The 27,857-nt window shown below is 36.5% G+C and overlaps 1 protein-coding gene across 2 annotated transcripts; it reads left to right on the top strand.

The window, feature by feature from the left end:
* Nucleotides 1–328: 328 nt before the first annotated feature.
* Nucleotides 329–25,485, top strand: RNF168 (ring finger protein 168). 2 transcript variants are annotated; one of them, XM_079156226.1, is made up of 7 exons: nt 329–1,778; nt 2,107–2,443; nt 8,238–8,314; nt 11,352–11,519; nt 15,999–16,120; nt 20,991–21,072; nt 23,822–25,485. In XM_079156226.1, the coding sequence occupies exons 2-7, from the start codon at nt 2,143–2,145 to the stop codon at nt 24,788–24,790; spliced, it is 1,719 nt and encodes a 572-aa protein (XP_079012352.1). In that variant the 5' UTR covers nt 329–1,778; nt 2,107–2,142; the 3' UTR covers nt 24,791–25,485. The 2 variants fall into 2 exon arrangements, with proteins under 2 accessions (XP_079012352.1, XP_079012353.1); XM_079156227.1 differs by having other exon boundaries at nt 331–1,778; nt 23,840–25,485.
* The last annotated feature ends 2,372 nt before the right edge of the window (nt 25,486–27,857 follow it).

Below are 27,857 nucleotides of genomic sequence, written 5' to 3'. Positions count from 1 at the left end.
AGCCCTTTTTATTTTTTATATTGAGACAGGGTCTTGCTACTTTGCTTAGGGCCTCACTGAATTGCTAAGGTTGGCCTTGAACTTGCAATCCTCCTGCTTCAGCTTCCCAAGTCTGTGGGATTACAGGAGTGTGCCAATGCATCTGGTTATTATTTTTTTAAACTTTGAGACATGATCTTGCTAAATTGCTCAAGCTATGCTTGAACTTGTGTTTCTCCTGCCTCAGCCTCCTGAGTGGCTGGGATTAAGGCGGGTGCAAGGGTGCCTGGCTTGGTGTATGCTACTATTTAAATGAGGCTTGTGACATAAAAGGCTAAGCCCAGAACTGAGATGACCTTGAAGTTTGTTGCCCAAGTTTACAGTCCTCAGGCTTTAAAAAGGAAGGAAATCCTAAAACAATTTATCTCTAGGGTGCAGACTTTAGGGGGCTGGACTATAGGAGGAAGTATAAGTGCCTGTCAAGTTGTCTCAAGTCTGCAGTTACTCTGACGATAAACTTCTCAGAGAAGGGAACCTCTGGGGAAAACCTTCTTAGAAATGCTTTTCTACTGTTAAATAAAACATACAGAAGGCCACTGGACTGAGTTCTTATGCTATGCCTAACAGACTAAACCAAAAGGGACTTACTCATGCTGAATCGCCAAGCCACAGAACCAAAACTAACCTTCACCCCAAAATCAGAAGAGATTGTGAATGTAGCTCAATGGTAGAGTATTAGACTAGCACGTATAAGGCCGTGGGTTCATCACCAACACTGAAAAACAACAAAGATAGGAGAAAAATAAGAGCCAAATCTCCAACAGGTCAGTTTTAGCCAGTAAGGAAATCCTCTCCGCACTTTACAAGAAAAGAAATTTTGAAACCAACCACCAATCTGCTTTTTGTTGTTTCTTTCTTCACCCCTTTTCTGCCTATAAAGCCAATCTTTGCCCAGCTCTTCAGAGCCCAAAAATAAAATTGAAAATAAAATTCAACTAAGATCTCTAAGTTGAATTTGTCGCGATTTTGTCATTTGACACTAAGAACTTTAATAGGAAAAGATAATTTGAAGATTACAAAAAAATTACAAAAATTACTGTTTTGGTCTTTTTTAGAGGTTTCCCTTTTCTACCTGTAATCCCAGCGACTTGGGAAGCTGGGGTAGGAGGATCGCCGAGTTCGAGGCCAGCCTCAGCAACTTAGCGAGGTCCTTATCAACTCGGTGAGACCCTGTCTTTAAAACATAAAAAAGGGCTAGGGATGTGGCTCAGTGGTTAAGCATTCCTGGGTTCAAACTCTGGTACCAAATAAAAATAAGAGTTTCTGCAGCCTCTGAGAGCATGCCCCCAGGAAAGACCAGGAACCACCCACCCTGACGCGAGGAGGTGGCACTGCCGAAGAGCTTCCGGCGGCGGGCTGGACCACAAGGGCGGCGCGCCTAGGTCCCGGAAGTCCCGCCCAGTCGAACATTAGACGCTCTGCCCTTGGCGGATTCTGGGATGAAAAGGGGCGTTTTGGCGGGCAGTTGTGACGTCATTAGCTCGTGTTTGGTGTTTCGGCAACTCTGTAGCGAATAGGGTTTGTGTTTGACCGAAGAGCTGTGAGGGGCCTGTCAGTCACCGAGCCCTAGGGCACTGAGCCGGGCCCCCTAAAGCTGGAACGCGGGGGCTCGTGAGCTGCCCCCACAGCAACGGTAAAACGGAAGTCCTGCGGTCTGAGCCCGGTGTCCTGGCGGAAGCGGCATTCTCTCAGCAGTGGCCGGGAGCCAGCCCCGGAGCCGCCCGGAGCATCCCGATCTGGTAAGCGGGAGGAGGGGAACTTGGCGCGGACTCTCTGCTGCGCCGGAGCCACCGTCTGCCCTGCCGCAGCGGTGGTGCTCCTCCCTCGGAGCCTTGCTCTTCCGACTAAAACCTTCATTTATTTTCTTGGACATTTGTCTTAAAAAGGAGTCGCCGCCTTGCAGGGCTTTGGTGGTTACCTGACCCTCACAGCGTCCTTTTGCTTCAAGCCCGCTTCGAAGCTCCTATTGTCGGAATGGTGATACGCTGCTGGACGTAGTGTTTGAAAACAAAACTGTTCATTTGCTTTCTCTGTAGTTGACTGAAAAGACGATTCTTTTTCTTTCAGGTGTTGATGTAGACTGGGCCTCATTAGCATATTAAAATGGCTCTACCCAAAGACGCCATCCCTTCCCTGTCGGAATGCCAGTGCCAGATCTGTGTGGAAATCCTAATCGAGCCCGTTACCCTTCCTTGTAACCACACGCTCTGTAATCCGTGCTTCCAGTCGACTGTCGAAAAGGCAAGTTTGTGCTGTCCCTTCTGTCGCCGCCGGGTCTCTTCGTGGACTCGGTACCATACCCGAAGAAATTCTCTTATCAATATGGAACTATGGGAAATAATTCAGAAACACTATCCAAAGGAATGCAAGCTTAGAGTCTCAGGGCAAGGATCGGAAGAAATCGGTGAGTAAAACCGCGCCTTTTTTTGGCTAACCCAAAATCCTTTAAAAAGTGAGTCACCATTTTTCCCTTTCAAAAGAGAAGAGGAAAAAAAAAATCTGACTAGAATTTGCCTAAGTTGTTATTGAAGGTTTTGGTTTTGTGAGCCCCGAAATATTGATTAAAGTCAAGAGCAGGATTTTGTCCTCTTTTTTTTTTTTTTTTTTTTTTTTTTGCGGTGCTGGGGATGGAACTCAGGGCCCTGTGCCTGCAAGGCAAGCACTCTACTGACTGAGCTATCTCCCCAGCCTGATTTTGTCCATTTTTATAATGCCAAAACTCTGTTCGATTGCCACGTTTGAGTTAAAAATTAAAATCTTATACATATATGGGTGGGTGTGTGTAGACATATATATATGTGTGTGTATACACACACACACACAGATGAGTAATTGTAGTGTACTGCAACCACAGAAGGAAACTACTGATTCCTGTGTTAATATTTCTTGTACCTTCTCTTTGTTATCTGTCTGTACATTTTCATTCATTGTGTCTCTGTTCTGTTAGCTTTCTATTACTAGTTCCATCTAGTTCAGTCCTTTAAATCAAAACCCTCCACAACGTGGGCTTAAGAGCCCCAAACCAAACACTTGACTCCAGCTTCATTTTCTAATGTGAGCAGTAAGCCATTCATTCAGTGTTTCCTATCTAGGCTTTGAACGTGGTGCCTGTGCTGTGGTGTACCTGCCATTTCTTTATGGTTAAGGAACTATTTAACAAAATTTTTAAACATTTTTAAGCAGTAGTTGTCTTTTTAAAAAACTACTTTATTGAAATACCATACAATTCATCCATGTAAAGTGTTTATACATATATATGTATATATACATATATATATGGTTTTTTTTTTTTGGTATTGGAGATTGAATTTGAACCCAGCAGCCCTTAACCACTGAACCATATCCCCAGTCCTTTTTATTTTTTATTTACTTATTTATTTATTTTGCGGTGCTGGGGATCGAACCCAGGGCCTTGTGCTTCCAAGGCAAGCCCTCTACCAACTGAGCTATCTCTCCAGCCCCCCTTTTTATTTTTTGAGACACGGTCTTCAGTTGCTTAAGGCCTTGCTAAGTTGCTGAGGCTGGCCTTGAATTTGTGATCTTCCTGTCTCAGCCTCTCCAGTAGCTGGGATTATAGACCTGCACCACTGTGTCCAGCTAGGGGCGGTTGTAAATGGACACAATACCGTTATTTATTTTTTTATGTGATGCTTGGGATCAGTCCCAGTGCCTCACATGTGCTAGGCAAGCACTCCACCTCTGAGCTACAACCCCAGCCCCAAAACTTTTTCATTACCCCAGAAAAAATAACCATTAAGCAATGACTACCCCCAATTTACCCTGCCCTCAGACACATAACCTGTGTTCTACTATTATCTCTATGAATTTCCCTGTTCTATATATTTTATATAAGTAAAATCATAGGATATCTTTTATGTCTGGCTTGTTTCACCCAGTATAATGTGTCTGAGGTTCATGCACATTGTGGCATGTATTGGTACTTCATTTGAGGGACATTCATGGATATATTGTATTACACTCATGAACATTTGGGGTTTTTCCATCTTTTGATTGAATAATGCTGATATGAATATGCATATAATATTCATATTGAAACAAGTAATTGTTTCAATACTTGTTTTTATTCTTTTTTGCATATAGTCATCTGTTGGTATGAGGAGATTGGTTCTATTCCTCCTCAGATCCCAAAATTGATTCTCAAGTTTTTTATATAAAATGGTGTAATATTTTGCCTATAATCATGCACATCCTTCCAGCTACTTTAAAAAAAATTTTTTTTAAATTGTAGAGGGACACAATACTTTTAATTAATTAATTTATTTTTATGTGGTGGTGAGGATCAAACCCAGCACCTCACACTTGCTAGGCAAGGGTGCTACCACTGAGCCACAACCTCAGCCCCCTCCCATGTACTTTAAGTCAACTCTGGATTACTTATTATACCCAATACTATTGTAAATTCTTTGTAGATGTTACACTGTATTGTTTATGGGAATGATGAGAAAAAAAGTTCATACATGTTTAGTACAGACACAGGTTTTTTTCTGAATATTTTAAATCTGATATTGGTTGAATCCACAAATGCAGAACCAGTGGCTACACAGGGCAGACTATATATCTAAGTGTGGAATTGCTGAATCTGCCAAACTGTTTTCAACAGTGGCTATACCACTTAATATTGTCATTAGCAATGTACAAGCTTTCCAAGGTTTGTTTGTTTTTGTTTTTTGGTAATGTGGATTGAACACAGGGACACTTGACCTCTGAACCACATTCCCAACCCTTTTTTATTTTTATTTTGAGACAAGGTCTGTGCCACCATACCTGACTTGACTATTAGTGATAAAGTTGTTGAGAAAATTTTTATACAAGTTTCGGTGCTGGGGAGTGAACCCAGGGCCTTGTGCTTAACAGGTAACCACTCTGTGAACTGAGCTATATCCCCAGCCCACAAGTTTTTTTGTTCTTACATATCCTCATTTTCTTGCATAAATACTTACTTAGGAGTAGAATTACTCAGTCATAGAACAGGTACTTATTTGTTCTTTTAAGAAACTGGTAAGATCTTTGTCATTTTATAATCCCAACAAACATCTATATGTTCTGGCTTTTGCACATCTTCACTGATCTTTGGTATGTCTCTTTTTTAAATTGTAACCACCGTAGTAGGTTCTTAGTAGCATATCACTATAGTTTTTAGTTTGTATTTCCATCATTCCCCACGATGTTGAGTCCTTTTTTCATGTGCTTATTGGCAATTCTATTCATTTTCTCTCTTTTTCCTTTTGGCTCTTGTTTCTTTATTCTGCTTTTTTACTTCATTTTTTTTCTTTCCGCTGTACTGGGGATTCTGCTCAGGGCCTCACGTATGCTAGGCAAGCATTCTAACACTGAACCCCCAGTCCTTTTAAAACTTATATTGAAACAGGGTCTCCTAAGTTCCCAGGCTGACCTTAAAATTGAAATCTTCCTGCCTCATCCTCCCTGGTAGCTGGGATTATAGGTATGTACACCTATGCCTGGCTTATTCATTTTCTTATGTCTTTTGATAAGTTGAAATGTATAATTTTTATGAAGTCTAATTCATAACTTTTCCTTTTACAATCATTGCTTTTTGTGTCATCTTTACCTGAGGCAAAGATACTCCTATGTTTTTTCTAAAAGCTTTGTAATTTTAGCTTTTATGCTTAGGTCTCTGATCCATTTTAAGTTAATTTTTGAGTATTCTGTGAGATCAGGGTTGAGACAACTTTTTTCCTTGTAGATATTTGTCATTCCCTGCACCATTTTTTGAGAAGTTTTTTCTTAAAAAAAAAAAAAAAGTAGGTTTTTTTTCTATTCCACTTGTTTGTTGGTTGATTCTGAATTAATATTACACTGTCTTGATTACTATAGCTTTACAGTATATTTTGATACTTTGCAGTATAGTATGCTATGATAGTTCTCCAACTTTGTTCATTTTCATTAGGTATTCTAGGTCCTTTGTATTTTCATATAATTTAAAGGGGAGGGGGAGCAGAGGGGACCAGGGATTTAACCCAGGGGTACTTAACCAGTCACATCCTCAGCCTTTTTTTGAGACAGTCTCAGCTAAATTGCTTAGGGACTCTAACTTGTGATCCTTCTGCTTTAGCCTTCAGTTGCAGGGATTACAAATGTGGATAGCACATTTGGCTTTAAGTGAATTTTTTTAAGAATAGAACTTGAAATCTTCCTTTTCCAAGTATCTACAATCATTTAAAATCCCTCCCTAGCCCCAGAGTAGAATTTTACATGAGAACTTTAATAGTTAGGAATGGTCTCAGCCAGGACTATCCCAACTATGGTCCACAGACCATACTTGACTTTGACTTTCTTTTCTTTTTGAACAGTGGATTGAACCCAGGGGCCTACTGAGCTACATCCCCAGCACTTTTATTTTTTATTTTCGAGACAGGATCTTGTTAAGTTGCTGAAGCTGACTTTGAATTTGTGATTCTCCTGCCTTACCTTCCCAATTCACTGAAACTATGGGCAAGTGCCACCATGCCCAGCTCACCTTTTTCTCTAATGAAGTATTATTCAAATGCATGCGCTACATTCATTTATGACTATAGGGACTTGTGAACTGTAATGGCAGAATTGAGTGACTTGACAGACCATAAGGCCCATAAGACAAAGTATTTATTGTACTGTCCTTTACAGAAAAAATCTGCCAACCCGTAAGTTATAACATCTGATAAAGCACCACCTTTTGGCATATATCCCATTCTTCTTTATTAGAAATGCTATAATAGAAGTGTCCTTCTTATATACCTAGGCTTAGTTTCCAGCCCCTCCTGTTTTTTTAAGGAGCATTATACTTGTGTTTCCTGTGTATTCCTGTGTTGTCTCAAATGGATTGTCCTCAATGGCTAAAATAAATGAGAATTTAACATTCTTCATCCCAATTTATTATGGATTTATAGCACTGTTTTTAATTTGTTTACTGATTTGCAAAGTACTGGCCTGTTGGTCATATGAAGCCTGCAGACATGTTTTTTGTGACCCATCTGGCATCAACATTTAAATTGAAATATTTCATATGAAAATGGGATTTCTGGATTTTCTTGAGAAAGCCAAAAAAATACTACAGTGTGCCTGAGTTTTCTGTTGGCGTAGTAAGCTGGAGTTGAGTTGTCTCTGTGAGTAAGATGTCCCTATAAAGAATCTTATTTTATGGATGTGTGCTTTTTATAGTACCTTATTCTCCTTTTATGGAATAAAATTCTCATCAGCTCTGCTGAGAGGACACACACATACACACACACACAATTCAGCTTATGTTTTCTGTTCCTGAATTGTTTTTCACTTCAAGGTGGCCCTCCCCTCTTTTCTGTATGTATAGCTTGGTATTTTTCTTTAATCTTTAATTTCTATAATCTGATATATTTCAAATATATTTCAAATATCTGGTGGTTTAGGTTTCATATTTAAAAATGAGATCCTGGATAAAAGCTCCATGTACATAGATGGGATTGGTGACTGGAAGACATTGAAGTCATGCAGACGGAAACTGGCCATTGTGCTTTGCCAGCTGTAGCTGCCAGGTCACAGAAGGCTTTGTTCTGGGTTACCACTTCTTTCATTAGGTACTGTGAGTCTCTCTAGACAGTTCCGTTTCTTTAAAGAAATATGCTTATGTGTACCTGTATACATATCCAGGAAGAATGCCTATCAGTCAAGTATTCTGATTTCTGAGTTTGTAAACTTTGAATTTTTGTGTCCTCAGTCTCACACTTAGTCACTCTGGACTCCTTTGTGCCTTATATTTCTGGATCTGAGCCACTCTCTGGGCAGATATGGAGCGGAATTCTCTTCGACCTCCTCTATAGCCTTTTCGTTCCAATGATTCCATCAGTCATCTTTCTTCCATTGGCTTCCCATTTTCTAGAAGTTGGTTAAAATTTGTTACTGACTTGACCACCCCCTATCTCTTTAATGTTGTGGGGTTACCTATTTTTTTAAAAACTATTTTTACTATTATTTTAATGGCATTGAGAGGAAGAATTAAGGATTATGTATTCATGTGCCACTTGGAACCAGAAAATTTCTGGCATTTTAAAATGAAATCCCAAAAGAAGATATTATTACTATAACTATTGATACATTTTATTTTAATTTTATATATTTATAGTAATACAATTTTAATGGAAGGCCAAAATTAGCCATAAAATTCTATTTGCCTATAATATTATTTTCTTTTTGATGTGAAATAGTTGATGATTATCAGCCCATTCATCTGTTAAGTAAACCTGGAGAATTAAGAAGAGAATATGAAGAAGAGATAAGCAAGGTAGGTGCTAAATAGTTAATCTTTTTTTGAAAATTTTCTCTGCTGTTTTCAGTCTCAGATTTTACATGTAATTTTATTTTCTTGAATAATTAGTATATGTTGAAATGTAAGTATTTAGATGTACTTTATAAAGGTTCCATTTTTTAGCCCATATTCAAAATAGTTACATACTAGCTTTAATTTCCTTATACATAATTGGTGTCGTTTATTGGTATTATTATCCCTAAGCATTTAAGGATATAGGAAATTTCTTTCACCTGATGTTTTGAGCTAAAAGAATGGAAAGAGGGTAGTAGATTGTAGGTTTACATGAGGAAAACATATGGGTTACTTGTAAAGAAAAATGGAAAAGAGGGAGTAATGCTTAGTGAATTCTTTGACTTCACTAGTACAGTAGTAGGAGAACCCTAGTATACTCTTCTGTATGGGTAGTACTGTCCAGTAGAAATATGAGTGTGTATGTAATTAAATTTTTCTAGTAGCCACATTTAAAATATTATTTTTCTTTTTTTTAATTAAATTTTTTTTATTTTTACATTTTGATTCATTGTACACAAATGGGGTACAACCTTTCATTTCTATGGTTGTACACAATGTAGATTCACACCATTCATGTAATCATAATATACATAGGGTAATATTGTCTGTTTCATTCTACTATCTTTCCATCCCCACCCCCTCCCACCCGTTTTCCTCTACACCATTCAAAGTTCCTTCATTCTTCTCTTCCCCGCTGCCAACCCCCCTCCTTATATATTGTCATGCACTTATCGGAGAAAACATGAGGCCTTTGGTTTTTTGGACTTGGCCTATTTCATTTAGCATGATATTTTCTGACTTCATCCATTTACCAGCAAATGCCATAATTTTTATTCTTCTTTATGGCTAATATTCCATTGTGTATATATACCACAGTTTCTTTATCCATTCATCAATCGTAGCGCATCTAGGTTGGTTCCACAATCTGGCTATTGTGAATTGAGCTGCTATGAACATTGATGTGGTTGCATCACTAGTATGCTGATTTTAAGTCCTTTGGATATAAACCCGGAGTGGGATAGTGGATTGAATGGTTGGTCCATTCCAAGTTTTCTGAGGGATCTCCAAACTGCTTTCCAGGGTGGCTGCACCAATTTGCAACTCCACCAGCACATCACACCAACACATTATTGCTTGTGTTCTTGATAATAGCCATTCTTATTGGAGTTAGATGAAATCTTAGGTGCCATCATTTTTTAAAAGATAAAATTAATATTTTATTTATCCAGTATATCTAAAATGATATTTTACCATATAAGAATTATATAAAATTATAATTGTTTTAGTAACATAAGGATACATAAAAATTTATGAGAGATCATATCTTTTTTATCTTACCTTACTCAGACTTCAAAATCTATTATATGTTTTGTACTTAAAGTACATTTCAATTTGGCCACTTCACATAGCTAATGGCTACTGTATTAGACTGTGCAGCTCTACAAGACCTAATAAACTATTAAACATAATTGTTAGTGTATTGTCTAAATAGTGTCGTAAGTAAGGGTTTTTTGTTTGTTTGCTTTTGGTACCAGGGATTGAACCCAGAGATGCTAAACCACTGAGCCATCTCACCAGCCCCTGCTCCCCGCTTTTTTTTTTTTTGAGACAGGGTCTTAGTAAATTGCTTAGGGCCTTGCACTTTGACTTTGGGATCCTCCTGCCTCAGCCACCAAGCCTCTGGGATTATAGGTGTGTACCATTGCACCTGGCTATCCTTAATAAGCATTTTAAAGAAATAATTCAACCCTTAAAACATTGCAGTAATAACAGCCTCTATAGGTTGCCTTTGACTACAAATAAAAGAAGACTTGGGATGGTGATAAAGCTCAGTGGTAGAGAAGTTGCCTATCATGTGCAAGACCCTGGATTCTCCCCTGAGTACAGCAAAAACCGAAAAGAAAATTTAAACTACCTAAAGCAATAAGAAAATTATAATTAACTAGAATTTCAGAGGCTTTAAGTTTGTTTTCTTATGGAGCTCCAACTCCATTTCTTTGCTAAATTTTGTGAGCTGGCTCTAATCTCAGGCCAATAGCAAGATGGTTATACAGTTTTGAACCTTAGATTCATATAGAACAACATGTGGAGGAAAAGCAGTGTCTTCTCGTGGTATTTCTTTAAGAGCAAGAAAACTTAACACAGAAGTCCTTTAACAAACTTTCCGTCATGTCTCATTTGTTTGAATTAGGTGAAGAACTTCTGAATCAAATGTTTTGGACTGCCAATGTAGTTCTCATTCAGGCAGTATAGTATAAATGAGTATAAGTGCGGCCGTAGGTCCTAGAAATGGAGTTGGAATCCAACTCTTGCACTCACTAATTGAAGAAAGTAATTGTTTTTTCTGTTTCCCTCCCCTATATGTCCTGTAATGGTTACTTCTTCATTATCTGTTTCTTTCCTGTCCACTGTTTGGGGATTGATCCTAATTTCAAGGATAGGCCCTGATTAGTCTAAGTCAGTTTTTATCATTCCATCTCCTTTCCTAGGTTTTGGTTCAGAAAGTTAGGTCTGTCCAAGTCAGTACATGGCATTCTGTTAACTGAGAAAAGTATTTCCAAAAAGAACTTCCACAAATGTCTATCAGTGTAATAGAAACTGTGATAAGAACTGAAAAGGAAGGGTCTGGGGTTGTGGCTCAGTGGTAGAGCCCTTGCTTAGCACGTATGAGGCACTGGGTTTGATCCTCAGCTCCATGTAAAAATAAATTAATTAATTAAATAATGGTATTGCATTCATCTACAACCAAAAAAAATTTTTTTTTAAAAGAACTGAAGAGGAGATATGGGTTCTTAATCAAGGTTTCATTGGGCTGAGGAAGGCTTCCTGAGGGAGCCCTCTTGAACTATTCTGTTTTTTTTTTTTTTTACCTCCCCCGATTTGTACTTCATTTGAGATATTTAGATCTTGCCAATTTTTCTTTTTTTCTTTTACTGTTCTTATTAGAAAACACTACAAGTATATTAACTTCAGAGAATTATCCTTTATTATTTTGTAGGTGGAGGCAGAGCGACGAGCCAGTGAGGAAGAAGAAAACAAAGCCAGTGAAGAATATATACAGAGATTATTGGCAGAGGAGGAAGAAGAGGCAGAGAAAAGGCGAAGTGAAGTGGAAGAACAATTAAAAAATGATGAAGAACTGGCAAGAAAACTAAGCATTAATATTGTAAGTTTTAGGAGAGGATTTTGAAGCATTAACATTCCAGTTACCTTGACTATGTTTTTCTTTTCTTTTTTTTTTTTTTGGGTGCTGGGGATCGAACCCAGGGCCTTGTGCTTGCATGGCAAGCACTCTACCAACTGAGCTATCTCCCTGCTCCTTGACTATGTTTTTCATTAAGTTGAAGATGAAGCAGTCAACATAATTAGAAGCTATTGTGGATATCTTTGCTCTAGTTAAAACAACTTATTTAAAAACAGACTGCTATATGAAGCATATTTTTTTGTATTGTTACATAATTGTAACTACACATACCCTCAAGATACATTGTAAAGTTATCCAATCCCCTACTGTGCTGGGGATTGAATCTAGGGCTTTGCCCTTGATAGGCGAGTGCTCTATTGACTGAACTACATCCCCAACCCTGGTTACTTTTTTTTAAATCTTAAAAACAAAACTTTTTTGGGCTGGGTGTAGTGGCACCCACCTGTAATCCCAGTGATTCAGGAAGCTAAGCCAAGAGGATCACAAGTTTGAGCAACTTAGCAAGATCCTGTTTCTAAAATATAAATATATAAAAAGGACTGAGGATGTAGCTCAGTGGAAGAGTACCTCTGGGTTCTATTCCCAGTACCACACACACACACATCACATACATACACACTCCCCCAAAATAAAACCTTTTTTGGGCTGGAGTTGTAGCTCAGTGGTTGAATACTTACCTAGCATGGGTAAAGCCCTGGTTTTGATTTCCAGCACTGCAAACCAAATAAAACTTTTTAAAAAAACCAGGGATTGAATCCAGGGGCACTAAACCACTGAGCCCCCAGCTCTTTTTTATATTTTACATAGAGAAAGAGTCTCACTAAGTTGTGGCAGCTGATTTTGAACTCAATGCTCCTGCTCAGCCTCCTAAGCCATTGGAATTACAGGCGTTTGCTTCCACGCCTGGCTCAAACAAAACCTTTAAAATATGTTGTTAGTAAAATTAAATTATATAGGAATTCTATTCAGTGAAAAATAAAAGCTTCCTTTCTCCTTCTTCCACCTCTCTTCTCCTATTCCTGTTCCATCAGTCTCTTTTGCCAAAGGTAACCTTTATTAACGGTTTCTTAAACTTTCCCATTTATTCACCTAAATGATTGTAGTAGTCATACCGTTTTGTTCCCTGCATGTCTTAACTTGATATATCTTAGAAATTTCTCATATTACTAGATATAGTCTATTCATATGTAGATGTAGATCACTTTTTGAAAGTGAAGCACCTAATTTTTCTTTTTTTTCCCCTCTTTTCTTCCTGTGGTGCTGGAGATGGAGTATAGGATCTCATGCATGCTAGGCAAGCACTCTACCACTGATCTACATCCCCAGCCTGGTTCTTAGATAATGTATCAAACTGGGATTTTTTTTTTTTTTTTTTTTTTTTAATTGTACCAGAGATTGAATCCCAGGGGCACTTAACCACTGAGCAATATCCCAAGCCTTTTTTTTTTTAATATTTTATTTTGAGATAGAGTCTCACTAAATTGTTTCAGGCCTTGGTAAGTTCCTGAGGCTGGCCTTGAACTTGCAATCCTACTGATACCACCGCTGTTTACCGGTGACGAGTTCTGCTTCCTCAGGTGTTGAAGTATAACATCAGAGAAGCACACCAAGGCAAGCACATATTAAGCAGATTTTATTTAAAAATAGTAATAATACAGAGTTCTCCCGGGAGAGAGAAGGGGGCCATGGCTGATGTTCTAGGTCCCAAAAAGTGAGCACGCCCTACATCTTTTATAGGTTAGGGTCTCTTTTCTCCAGTTCTCTCCCCAGTTATCTCTCTCTTTCCTGCCTACATGACTAGGCCCAGGAGATGACGTAGCAAAGAAGGTAAGAAGCAGATGGCAGGGGGAAGGGCCACAGGGAAAATTCAGGCAGGTAGGGGCCCACGGGGCATTAATTAGCAACTCCCTGCCTTCCACTTTTTGGGAGGGGCTGTTAGGTAACCTTGGTGACCAAAAGGGCTCTAAAGACACTGACATTCCAGTCGGGGGCAGTCTCCAACTTCCAAGAATCTGATGACTTTCATGGCTTCCATGGCTTCCATTTCCTCGATTTGACCCTAACTGCTTGTCTCCAATTCTGGCTTCACTACTTCCTTGGCCTCCTGAATTGCTGGGATTTAAGGTTTGTGTCACCACACCCTACTTTTCCCCTTTTTACATATCCTTTATTTTCTAAATTTGAGAAGGATACATTTTAAAAGATACCCGATCAGGAAAATAAGTTAAAGACATTGATGAATTGAATAATAAATGGAATAGGGAAGAAAATATGTTAAAGAGAAGAATTTGGAGTTATCTGTGTACCGTCTTTCAAATGTCTAGTTGTAGTCCTGGTTTTCACATAGCATTATGAGAGTAGATTTATCAAAATTTTAGAATAATTTTTGGTTTAATATGTATATTCCATGGTGAACAATCATATGAACTTTTCCAATAGTGTGATAAGAAACTTAGGAGACTTATTATAGTAAGTAAATATCTGTGATATTTATTGATATGCCCTTAAAACTCGGTTATTTTTCTCTCTTTTACTCCAGGTATATTCAAAGCTCTTTAAAATTTCCCCTATAGATTAAAATAGTTATAATTATACACAACACTTTATTAGAAAAATCCTCAGAAATTATTGAGATTAGTATTATGCCTTTTTGTGCTTTATAATGTACAGTAAGAATTAATTAATTTAGACCAACTTTGGTAAACTTGGTTTTGTTTATATAGTGTTCCCTCAATATCTGCAAGGGATTATTAGTTCCAGGACCTCCTGTGACTACAAAAATTCAAGGCTACTCAAGTCTCTTATATAGGCATTGTGCACATAACCTACAAACATTCTCTTTTGTGCTTTATATCATTTCTAGATTATTTATGATATCTAAAACAATGTAAATGCTATATAATTGTTATATTATATTGTTTAGGAACTGATTTAAAAAAAGGTCCACATGTTCAGTTCAGAGGTAATATTTTCTCCCAATATTATCTTTTAAAATTTTAGTAATTTTCTTTATTAAATAATTTTGTGATAATTATTCTTTATTAAAAATTTTGTGATTTTTATGTTTTTTAAAATAATAACTTCTTTATTTATTTATTTGTTTTTTTTTTTTTTTTTTTTTATGTAGTGCTAAGGATTGAACCCAGTGCTTCACATATGCTAGGCAAGCCCTCTTCCACTGAGCCACAACCCTACAATCCTACCCCTGATTTTAACCTTTTTATATTTAACATTTCAGTGACATTTCTTACATTCACAAATTTAAACCATCATTAACACTATTTCGAAAAAATTATAACATGCCAAACAGAGACTTTGCAATCATGAATCAATCCATAACTCTAAATTTCCCTTTGCCTAGTTCCTGGAAATCTGGTATAGTTTTCTTCTCTATGATTTTGTCAATTGTAGATGTTTCATACAGTTTAAATCATACGCTTTTTTTTCTGTATTATTTCAGTTTGCTCATGTCTTCACAGTTCATGTTGTACTATGTACAGAACTTCGTTTCTTTATGACTAATATTCCATTGCATGTATATACCACATTGTGTTTGTCGGTTCATCTAATGATGTACATTTGGGTTGTTACCATCTATTCACTTTGTGACTAATACTTCAGTGGACAGTGGTTTCTACACAATTAACCTGCTTGAGAACTAGTTTTTTTCAATTCTTTTGTGTATACACCTAGAAATGCTGGGTGCTAGATTAACTCTATGGTTAGCTTTATGAGGAATCATCAAACGATTCTGCCCAGTGGCCATATCACTTTACATTCCCACCAGGCATGAAGTAATGGAGGAATACTCCAATTTTTCCACATCTTCAGCAATATTTATTATAGAAGGTATATATTATAGGAGGTATAAATTAGTATCTTCTTGTGGTTTTGATTTGCATTTCCCTAATGTGAATGATGTTAAACATTTTTACTTTGCTTATTGTCATTTGTTTATCTCCTCCAAATATTTTCTTTTTTTTTTTTTTTTTTTTTTTTTCTGATACTGGGGATTGAACCCAGGGGCACACTTAACTACTGAGTCACATCCGCAGCCCTTTTTTATATATTTTTTAAATTTAGAGACAAGGTCTTACTGAGTTGCTTAGGGCTTTGCTAACTTGTGGAGGCTGACTTTGAACTTGCCATCCTCCTGCCTCCGCCTCCCAAACTGCTGGGATTATAGGCGTGTGCTACCACACCCAGCATCCCTCAAATATTTTCAGTTCATGATCAGGTGAATCCCTGGGTACACAGCCCATAGGTATAGAGAGCTGACTGTACTGATTTTTGCGTGGTCACTATTCTTCAAAGAATGTATAGAGATTAAATATGGTTCCTGAAACATTTTGTGGATTCTGAATTAATTAGTACAATTAATAGCTTATTTTATCATAAAGTTTTCATTAATTATGTCTTTTCGTGCTTTTCTTGTTGAAGAATAATTTGTTTGAGGGAAGTACCTTGGCTTCGCCTTTGACTTCCAGAAAATCTGATCCACTTACAAGCAAGTCACAAAAGAAAAATAAGAACAAACAAAGAAACATTGGAGATATTCAGAAGTAAGTGAATATGATTATCGATTATCTGTTGACCATCTACTGTATTAGGGTTTTTTGTTCAAATTAGACCACTGGTAATTAAAAGTTTTCTCCATGAGCTCTTATGAAAACCATAAAGACAATCTGAGAATTGATATAAAGTGAAAAGAAATGAGTTACTCTCATGTCATTCCTGGCTAGCACAGGAGAGATGGTGAAACCTGTCATGCTTTTTACCCAGTCACTTATTTTGATTTTGGCAGATTTGCACTTTTTATCTCGTTTCAAGATTTACAAGTTGGATTTTCACAAAATGAACCAGTTACATTTCTCTGCTTCTTAAATTCAACTGGAAAAACCTAGTCCACGATAGGCTTATCTTCATTGAAAGTTTCCTCCTCTCCCTTTTTTCCCAGTTTATACATCATATTTTTTTTCTATTGTAAATCAAAATAAAACAAAACATGGATCAAGTAGTCACTGATGGTGTGAGCTAGTTTCCCTACCTTACCCCTCTAGAATCTCTTAGTAGGTAGAGAGGTAGAATTGATGGTTTTGTGATGCCATAAGTCTTCCATTGTAACTCATAGTTGAAAAAGTTTAAAAATCACAAATGACTTCTGATTCAGCTTAGTACATAATGTGCAGGTAATTCAGCTTCCTTCCAAAATTTGTTGAAATTTTGAGTTTCAAAATTTTAGAGTGGGAGGACTTTTGGAAAGAGAGTTAAAAAAAAAAAAAAGGTAGTTGCTGTTAAATGAAAAAAATGTGTGGCTCTGTCAATATTGTTAATAATGGTGATTGATATGCAAAGTAGAAATCAAAAGAAAACCTTTTAAAACAGGAAAAGCAGGGCTGGGGATGTAACTTAGTGGCAAGTGCTTGCATAGTGTGTACAAGATCCTGGGTTCAATACCCGTTAACTGGGGAAAAAAACAAAGAAAAGCATAGATAGGTATTTCATGTTGACATAATATTATATTGCTTAAGTATATGACTTATGAATCTTTGAATATTTAAAATATATTTTGAAATAGAGATTTAAAAATTACTAGAAGAAACAGACACCAAAAAACTGATAAAGCTAAAACAAAGTTAAAAACAGTTGAGGTCCTTGGAGCGTGGCTCAGTGATGGAATGAATGGTTAACATGGCCCTTGGTTTAATTCCTAGCACCACAAAAAAAAAAAAATTATGAAAATGGAGCCAGGCACAGTACCTCACTTATAGTCCTATAGATACTCACAGGAGTGAGGCAAGAAATTCACTTGATCCCAGGAGTTCAGGGCCAGCCTGGGCAACATAGCATGACTCTTCTCTTACCAAAAAAAAAAATGAAAAATAAAAACTTACAAGGTTCTAGTCTCTAGAATATGTTAAATACTTGTAACTCAACAACTAAAGACAACACAGTTTATAAAAGGGCAAAGGACTTACAGGTATTTCCAATGAAGTATAAGTGACCTGTAGGCACATGAAATGATACCCAACATCATTGGTAATTAAGAAGTGCAGAAAAGAAAAGAAAAAAAAGAGGAAAGACTGAAAATAAATTTAAAAAGACATTCCCAGGGCTGGGATTGTGGCTCAGTAGTGGAGCATTTGCCTAGCACATATGAGGCACTTGATTTGCTCCTCAGCACCACATAAAATAAATAAATAAAACAAAGATTAAAACAAAGTCTTTAAAAAAATTAATAAAAGACATTCCCAGGATACTTGCTGGTTTTTGGGGGGTGGTTATTTTTGTTGTTTTTTGTACTGGGTTTAAACCCAGGGGTGCTATATCACTGAGCTACATCCCCAGCCCTTTTTCCCTTTAAACTATGTGGTAATTATTTGAGTTTCCATGGTAATGTAAATTTTTAGAACTTTGGAAGTATGGTATGCATATTTTAAAGTACACTAATCTTAAGTGTACTTAGTGAATTTAAAAAATTTTTTTTTTTAGGCATGATGGATGTTTATTTTATTCATTTATTTATATGTGGTGCTGAGAATCGAACCCAGTTCACATGCTAGGCAAGTGCTCTACCCCTGAGTCACAACTCCAGCCCCCTTAGTGAATATTTTAAAAATACTTTTTAGTTGTTGATGAACTATTTTATTTATTTATTTATTTATGATGCTAAGAAGCAAACCCAGTGCCTCACACATGCTAGGCACAACCCTAGCCCCACTTAGTGAATTTTTGCATGTATATAAACCACCAGTCCCTGAGTTAAGGTACAAAATATTTACAAAAAGTAACCCTTTGGCTGGCTGGGGTGGAGACTCAGTGGTTGAGCATTTGCCTAGCTTGTATGAGGCACTGGGTTTGTTTCTCAGCACTGCATATAAAGAAATGAATAAAGTAAAGGTCCATCAACAACTAAAAAAATATTTTAAAAAAAGGTATCCTTTTGGGGATAGGGATATAGCTCAGTTGGTAGAGTGCTTGCCTTGCAAGCACAAGGCCCTGGGTTCAATCCCCAGCACCACATTAAAAAAAATAAATAAATTAAAAAAGGTGCCCTTTTTATTTCTAGTCAGTATCCCCTCCCCATAACTATGATGTATTGTGATTACATTTTTCTAACTATTCTCTTGTAAAACTTCATTTTATGAAGTAAACGATTCATTTTCATGATATTCTTCTTTGTAATCATTAAGATATATGTGCGGGAAAAAAATCACAGAAGATTTTATCTATTTTTTGAGGGGGAGGTTGGGGTTACTGGGGATTGAACCTGGGGACACTCTACCAATGAACTATAGGTACCTCAGCCCACCCCACCCCCACCTTTGTTTTTTTAAATTTGAGACAGCCTGGACAGTTCCAGTCTGGTCTCAAACTTACTACCGTCCTCCTTCCTCAGCCTTCTGAGTCTCTTAGATTATAGGCATGTACCCTACATGAGTGTGTTTGCTTTAAAAAAGATAAGTGGGGCTAGGGTGCTACTCTGGTAGAAAGCTTGTTCAGGGCATGTGTGAAACCCTCTGTTCAATCCCCAACACTGCAAAAACAAGCAAAACAACGACAATTATTTGGTGGGGTGAGGAGTAACTGAGCCAAGATACTGCAGAATCTGCCAGTTCTTTATTAGATTGCCTAGGTTGCTTCATGTAGGCATTTTGAAAGTTCTAGAGAAACAAAAACTGTTTCAGGGAGAATATTGGAATTCCAGTTCATCTGAAGGGCAGGGTAGCTGATTCCTATATAGAACCACCATGGTTCTTTGAGTTGGGAATAAAATGTACCATACCAGCTGACTATGGATTCATTTCCCAACAAGAAGATTGACTTCAGCCTTTCCCACAATCACTTGGTTTATTTTCACTCTCTGTGGACCAGTAATCTGAAAAATAACTGAGTTCTTTTTAGGGATTCAATAATTGTGCAAATTTGACATGTACTAACTGCTCTCAGTAAAGTAGTCCTGACTGTGAAAAGAAAAAAAAGGAAATCATAGTTTTTAAAAAATTAGTTATAAGCATATCTTTGGCTCACAGGAGGCACTGGGCTTAATTCCTAACACCAAAAGGGAAAAAACAAAGTTATATATGAGGAACCAAATGAGAATAGAAAGGGCCAATATGTGTATTTCCTTTACTTCTGTTTATTGCAATGAACATGTATTGATACATTACTTGCTATTTTATAAATAAAGAATAACTGGAAGAGTTTAATGAATCTTCACTGATTCTGTCATGTATTTGATCACATTTTGTTCTCTGTTTACGAATTTTGAAATAACTTACATAAAACCTAATACCTTGGTACTGATATATACTTTCTAACTAATGGATTTTTGCCTTTTTTTCTTTAATTATAAAAATAATATCTAGCTGTTTTTTAAAAATTACCCAAAGTTACTATTACTTGAAAACAACATTTTGGGAGATTTCTGTTAATGTTTATTATAGTTATGTATATGATTACATCGCTTACCATTTAAAAAATAAACCTACAAACTTGTAATCTTCCTTTATTATTCTTTATTCTGTTATAGCATCTTCTATTTTATTTTAAACTGCATTTTTTTCTTTTTTTCTTTTTTTTTGCGGTACTGGGGATCGAACCCAGGACCTCATGCTTGCAAGGCAAGCACTCTACCGACTGAGCTATCTCCCCAGCCCTTAAACTTCATATTTTTAGTGGCAAACAGCCTATTAGGAAATAGCTATTATGTTTATATATGTTAACATATCTTTATGTCTGTAAACAGGTAGTTGATATAAAAAGTATATAATGGTAAGAATCTAATCATGAATTCTTTTTCAACAGAGATTAAAAATGTAGTAAACAGAGGCTCATGGTATGTGGTTTAGAGATAGAGAACTTGCTTAATTAGCATGTGTAAGGCCTGGGGTTCAATGCCCAGCACTGAAAAAAGAAAAAAAAAAAAATGGAGTAAATAGCCACAGTTTCTGATATGAAAAGACACTAACATATATTTTTTCCTGACTTAAAATGTCATTTCTGTTAATTTTGGGAGGACTCGCGTAACTTAAAGCTATCTGTCTTTTACAATTTTTTCAAGAATTAAAAAATACTTTTGACTTTTACTTCCTTTTTTACTATTTTTTTTTTTCTTTTTCCTTTCACTAAAATATCAGTGTCATCTTATTTTGTTTTAACTGTGCTGGGGATCAAACACAGGACTTAAACCATGCCAGATCAGATGCTCTGCTGCTGATCTATACACCCAGCCCTGTAATACTCTCGGTTTTAAGTTTTGACCTGGAGTTAGGCCAAAATACCTGAGATCAGGAGATGAAACACACTCTGACAAATCAGCTAGTGAGTAAACTGGACAACCTTGGGCATAAATAGTTAATCTGGCCATAGCATACTGGGTATATGGCACTTGTCTTTCAAAACATTTATACTTGGATAATTTTTTTAAAGGTATTTGTCACCTAAATCTCTATTTGGATCAGCATCACAGTCTGAAATTGTACAAGAAGTCAGGAGAAACTCCATATCTGAGGTATGTTGATACTGAAGATGTTCTTAGTTGGGCACATTTACTAGTAGTATAGATTACTTATACTTGTGTTTCCTAACATTTTTAAAGGCACTGTGGTTGGGGGATACCAGGAATTGAACTTGGGGGTACTTGACCACATCCCTAGCCCTATTTTGTATTGATTGAGAGACAAGGTCTCACTGAGTTGCTTAGCATCTTGCTTTTGCTGAGTCTGGCTTTGAACTCATGATTCTCCTGCCTTAACCTCCTGAGCCTCTGGGATTACAGGCGTGTGTCACTGTGCCTGGCTAACGAGAATACCCTTTTGTAGTCATTTTAGGCTTACCTAAACCAGGAATAAGCAAACCTTTTCTCTCAGGGACCAGGTAGAACTATTTTAATCTTTGTGATCAAAACAGTCTCTGTCATATCTATCCAGCCATGCTATTGTAGTTGAAAGCATCCATTGCCAAATGTAAACAAGTGAGCTTATCTGTTACAGTAAAACTTTTGTTTACAAAAATAGGTAGCAGGCTAGATCCATAGGCCATACTTTCGTGATCCTTGATGTAGATACTGAAACTCATAAAACTGAGGTAGACCTGGTACCAGCTTCACTTAGATTATAAGATGAGAAACAAATGTGCTAATAGGGCAGCATCAAGTGTATCTATTTAGAAGGTGTCCTCATAGCTGAATTTGTAAGCAATGGCCTAGAAACAAGACCATGCAAGTGAATGTGGTAACTGCCAAAGCTCCAGGGCCTATAAAAATCAATTTATTTCTGGTAAAAGCCTGTGGGTATAGCTTCCAGGGATCCTAGTAAGGAACATACCTAGTCTAAAGAACTATAAGTCACTTATAGAAGAAGCCTTGAGCTTAGAACACTCTTAATCCTAACACAGATGCAGTTCACCAATCCGGGGTCCTTTTTACTAAGCTGTTTGGCCTAGTAATACATGTGACATTTCACCTTTATCAGATTTCCAGGTAAATAGAACTAGGGAAGAGGGATTCATGCCAAGTCAATTTCCTACAGAGAAATTTTGTTAACTATTTTCTCTCAGGTTCCTAACATTTGTTTCAATTAAAACTAGGCGGTTTTATACCACCAAACATGTAATGAACATTTACTGTGTGCCAAATCATGTATGTGTAATCTTTAATTTTTTTTTTTTTTCCCGGTGCTGGGAATTGAATCCAGGGCCTTGTGCTTGCAGGGCCTTGTGCAAGCACTCTACCAACTGAGCTATCTCCCCAGCCCCCATAATCTTTAATCTTTATCACAGCTACAAATTCTCTTAGGTCATCTTCTTGTGCTCATTAAAAATAAATAAATAAATACACACAGACACACACATATATTTTAGTTGTAGATGGGCACACTGACTTCATTTATTTTTATTTAGTATTGAGGATCAAACCCATTGTCTCAGGGATACAAGACGAGCACTCTACCACTGAGCCACAACCTCAGCCCCTTCTTGTGCTTAATTTACATTTAGGAAAAACAGGTGTGGTGGCACAGACCTGCAATCCCAGCAGCTCAGGAGGCTGAGGCAGAAGAATCACAAGTTTGAAGCCAACCTCAGCAAAATTGAGGCACTAAGCAACTCAGTGAGACCCTATCTCTAAATAAAATACAAAATAGGGCTGGGGACATGGCTCAGTGGTTGAGTGCCCCTGAGTTCAATCCCCAGTACCAAAAAAAAAAGTGCTATCAGGAATGATAAATGGAAAGCAAAATAGGCAAAAGAATAGATATGAAGTCTCCAACACATAGGATATTCTTTGTTCTGAGGCACATTATCATCAAAGCCTTTTTTAAGGCTTTCCCATTGTCAAAACTATTCCTAGCTCTTGAATTACCTAAGACCTAGAAGTGAGAAGAAGAATTATACTAAAGTAAGAGTAGTTAACCTAAGGTCTAGATGGAAGAAAAAGTAAGTATTTTGCTAATCTCTAATTTTAGTTTTTAATTTTGGATGCAGACAGCAACTATAGTAATAGTAATAGTATCTGTGACTTTGTTATCAATAGAAGGTGCAGCTATTTTTATATCACATTATATTTGTTACGGATCTCTTGAATATCATTTATAATCATCTCTATTTGATACTACAAGTTTTTGGACTTGCTACTATGTCTTAATGTGTCTATAGATGAACATTTGGTTTATTAACATTTTAATAATTGTGTTGCAATGTAAATTCCTTCCCTTTGAAAGGCCATTAATATTAATTTTTGTATTTGAAAATATTATTCTCAGATGATGTCTGTCTAGAAGTTTCAACAGAATGTCAAAAGGAGGATCCACAGTGCAGAAAGTGGCTTTAAAGCCCCAGACTAGAAGTTGTTTGTAAGGTGAAAGAGTGAAATGGTCTTGATGCCAGCTTTTGGCCATACGAAGAATCTAGTTTGCAAGTTTTAATCTGTAGGTTTTCTTGGAATTGAAAATGAATTAATGCCCTATTCTAAACTGGCCCATAGGATTAACAATAAATATACTAAGAAAGAAGTAGGCCTAGAGATGTAACTCAGAGGTAGAGTACTTCTTAGCATCCAGAGATCCTGGGTTCAATTTCTAGCATCACAAAAAAAGGGAGGCTTCCCTTCAAATACCTTATTAGTAATACTTAACAATATATAGTGACAGTTCAGCTATGGTATTTAATATATACCATTATTTGGTGTTTTCCCCTTGTATGTTCAGTATTTTTTTTTTTTAACTTTTATCTATTTATTTTCATTAACTTTGTTTTTTTTACAGTATTTTTGTTTTCTACAGGAAATTGACAGTAGTGATATGAAGAGCCCTAAATGGCAAGATACAGAAATTGAAGAAAACATGCCAACACTTTCTCCTCAAATATGCCTTGAAATTCAAGAACAAGGTGCAAAGTCTTCAGTAGAGTCACCTATGCCATGGTTATGTGTCTATGATGCAGAACAGTGTCCTGAAGGAAAAGCCAAAACACAATCCAACAATCATGATCAAGAGTTATGTGTCATAAACTCTGAAGGACCTAAAACCAAAGTTCCATACTCTAAAGAAGCTATAATTAAGTCTTGTGGCAAGGCAGAGAATGGGTGTACTTCCTCAGATAAAACACAAGTAATTGGAGACAACCCAGTTGAGACAGAAAATGAAGAGTCTAGCCAACTGATCAGTAAAGGTATTTCAAAAAGAAAAAGCCAAGAATCTTCACTTGAAGCAGTCAGGGATCCATGCTTTTCTTTAAAACGGAAGAAAATGTTCTCATTATCTTCTTCAGATCAAGAGGAAACAGAAATGAATTTTACCCAAAAACTGATAGATTTGGAGCATTTACTTTTTGAGAGACATAAACAAGAAGAACAGGACCGATTATTAGCATTACAACTACAGAAAGAGGTGGATAAAGAACTAATGAAGCCAAACCGGCAAAAAGGATCCCCAGATGAGTACCAGTTACGTGCTACATCCTCACCTCCAGATAACTTACTAAGTGGGCAGAAGAATTACAAAGATAGGAACTTCAAAAGGCAGACTGATGTAGAACATCCTAAACCTCGGAGAGGCTCAAGAGATGAAAATTGGCAACCTTCTTTTAAAATTCAGTTGAACCGTTCAGTTAATGGAAAAAAGATGTCAAACTCTACTAGAGAAAGTTGTAATGTATCTAAAAGTACTCATTCTCTACAGCCTAGTAATTCACAGAAAAGTATTTTTCAAATGTTTCAGAGATACACCAAATAATGTGGACAGAGGGAATGTCTTCTAGTAAAACTGGATTGTGAAGCTCTCTTCTGTCATAGAATCTTTATAAATTTCACATGAATCTCTGCTTTCTGAGTATACTTCTTATCTTTAAAGACTGTGATTACAAAGGAAGAATATACAAATGTGTTTCTATAAAACTCAGCGTTAAGCAAGGGTCACTATCCATTGTTAATAACTAATGCGTACTAAGTTTAACAATCCTTTTGTATGTACAAATGCATTCGGGAAGCCCAAGAAGTCTTAAAGTGCCACTCTAAAATAATAATAATAATAATAAGTTTTATGGCCTTTGCTCATTTACTGTCATGAATAATCAAAACAAAGATGATATCAAATAGTTAAGGAGTCCTTGTAGGATTTAGTCTAGATTTTCTTTTTTACTTTTCCTTATATTTACACAGCACTTGAGATATATCTACCATAACACTTGAGTAGTTAATTTCCATCACTAATTAAATTTTAAGCATCATAGCATTTTCTTTGACTTAAAATAGATTAGGACAATGTTAAATCAGAGTTTTCTAGTAAACTAAAATTAATTGACAGATAGGAAAGCCAGATTTTTTATGCATAAAGAGTTAGGGGCTGGGGAGATAGCTCAGTTGGTAGAGTGCTTGCCTTGCAAGCACAGGGCCCTGGGTTCGATCCCCAGCACCACAAAAAAAGAAAAAAAAAAAGAAACAGTTAGGAATAGACCAAGTGGGGTAGATTGGCAGTTTAGGAGCATTCTGGACCCAGTTTCTAATAGTTGATGTTATTTGGCATAATGTTCTCTCTTGTCTTTCTTTGCAATAAATGACACAAAAATTTTGGGTTTATACCTTTTCACACCATAGTATTCACTGTCATAATCCAAATTAGTTTTCTGAATTTTTAGAAATTCATACTTCTGTTAATGCTATTTCCTGAAAAAATGGAAATTTGCTATAGAAGAGTCACATCCCAGTATCTTGTTTTGGAATCTGAAACAACCATGAGTTTTATTTCCTTATACTATCATTTGTGCTGATACTTTTCTTTGTGCTTGTGGACAGTGAGAATGTATGTAGGTTTTGCTCTTACCCCTGAAAGTTAAATCAGAAGCAGTGATTTCATTCGTGAAACTTTAGAGATTAATGCTTTTAATTCTGCTGCTAATTTAAAATTCTAGTTTTTTCTTTCTCAAAAAAAAAAAATTTTTTTTTTTTGGACCTCTAAGTAATGATCGTGGTGAGATGAGGTGTAGTCAGAAACTAACCAAATTTGTCCAAAACAGATTAAAATCTGCCTTACCATCAAACCAGTATTTTTCTAAGAGCAATTCACTTAATGTTTTAGCATAGACATTGTTGGAACTCCTTGAATTAAGTTATCCAAAGCTTCCTGAAATGTTCTATGACCAAAAGGGAAAGAAATAATAAATAGCCTGTGGTGTGATATATCTCGGATTTATTTATTTAACCACTTATTCATCTGTGAAGAAGTCTTCCTGACTAGAGTTGGCTTTAAGATAAATTTGAATTTCTCTATTAGTCTTTCTGCTCTTCCATGTATGCATTTTTATTAGAAGTTAATAAATATTTTGTGCCAGTCATTAGAATGTAATGCTGTTTTTTCCTCATTTTTGTGGGATATGAGTACGTTTAATTTCTTAGTACTAAAGCTGTACAGATGTCATGAATCCGAAAATTAAAAGAATTATTAAAAATTAAAATTGATAGTTACATATATTTCACTACTCAAATAGAAATTGGCTATATAAAAAGTATAAGTCCTGCATAATGAAACTATCATAAAGCCAGATGTGGTGAACATGACTGTAATCCCAGCAACTTTGGAGGCTGAGTCAGGAGGATAAGAAGTTTGAGGTCAGCCTCAGTAACTTAGTGAAACCTAGTCTCAAAAGAAAAAATAAAAAGGGCTGGGGATGTAGCTCAGTCATCCTTAAGTGCCCCTGAATTCGATCTCTGGTACCATAAATAAACAAATAAATAAATAAATCTACCGTAAAAGACATGGCAAACTGGGGGAAGACATGGTTACAATTCGTCACAGAGCTAATTTCATATATATATATATATATATATATATATATATATATATAATATCGGTTCATTAAGGTGTAGCTCAGTGGTAGAGCGAGCACTTGCCTAGCATGTGAAAAGGGTACATAACATCACTTATGTCTTTGCTTTCTTCAGTTAGTAAAGATGAAGTATTTCATTTTTGTGTATGTATGTGGTGTTTTTAATTTTGGCAAGAATGGGGGAAATGAGCATTTTTATGCATTGCTTGGTATGAATAGATCATTGAAAATCCCTATGGAGGTAAACTTAGCAGTTCTACTTCTCAGGTTTTCTTAAGGCTGTTGTCATATGTATGCTGAATGACACGCACAAAAATTTTTTTATTGCATTGTCTGTAATAATAAGCTTAGAAACAACTTTAGTGTCCATAATAGATACTCAATAAATGATGGTACAATGGAATACTGTACAACAGTTTAAAAAATGTTATATGAAAAGAATAAGAGTTAAAAAATAAAAGACGTATGCAATCTTTTGTCTAAAGAAGGGAAATTATTTTGTATGTATTTGGTTTATACCTGTAATCCAGCAGCTCCAGAAACTTAGGCTGGGAGATCCCAAGTTCAAAGGCATCCTCAGCAACTTAGAGACGCCCTGTCTCAAATAAATAAGGGCTGGGGATGTGCCTCAGTGGTTATTGAATCATTGAATATTTCATCTAGTCAAAAAACTAATAAATGTTCTTAAACTATTGCAAGATAAGCCGGGTTCAGTAGTACACGCCTATAATCCCAGTGGCTCAAGAGGCTGAGGCAGGAGGATCGAGTTCAAAGCCAGTCTCAGCAAAAGTGAGGTGCTAAGCAACCCAGTGAGACCCTATCTCTAAATAAAATAGGGCTGGGGATGTGGTTAAGTGCCCCTGCGTTCAATCCTCTGTACCCCACCTCCAAAATATTGCAAAATAAAGGAAGCTTATAAATCAGCCTGAACTACTTAGGTGACCCTTTTGCCTGTTTTAAGAATTATTATAAATCAGG

The sequence above is a fragment of the Sciurus vulgaris genome (assembly GCF_902686455.1).
Source record: "Sciurus vulgaris genome assembly, chromosome: 10".
Lineage (NCBI taxonomy): Eukaryota > Metazoa > Chordata > Mammalia > Rodentia > Sciuridae > Sciurus > Sciurus vulgaris.
The sequence above is the reverse complement of the archived record's forward strand: the minus strand, read 5'-3'. Positions and strand labels throughout refer to the sequence as shown.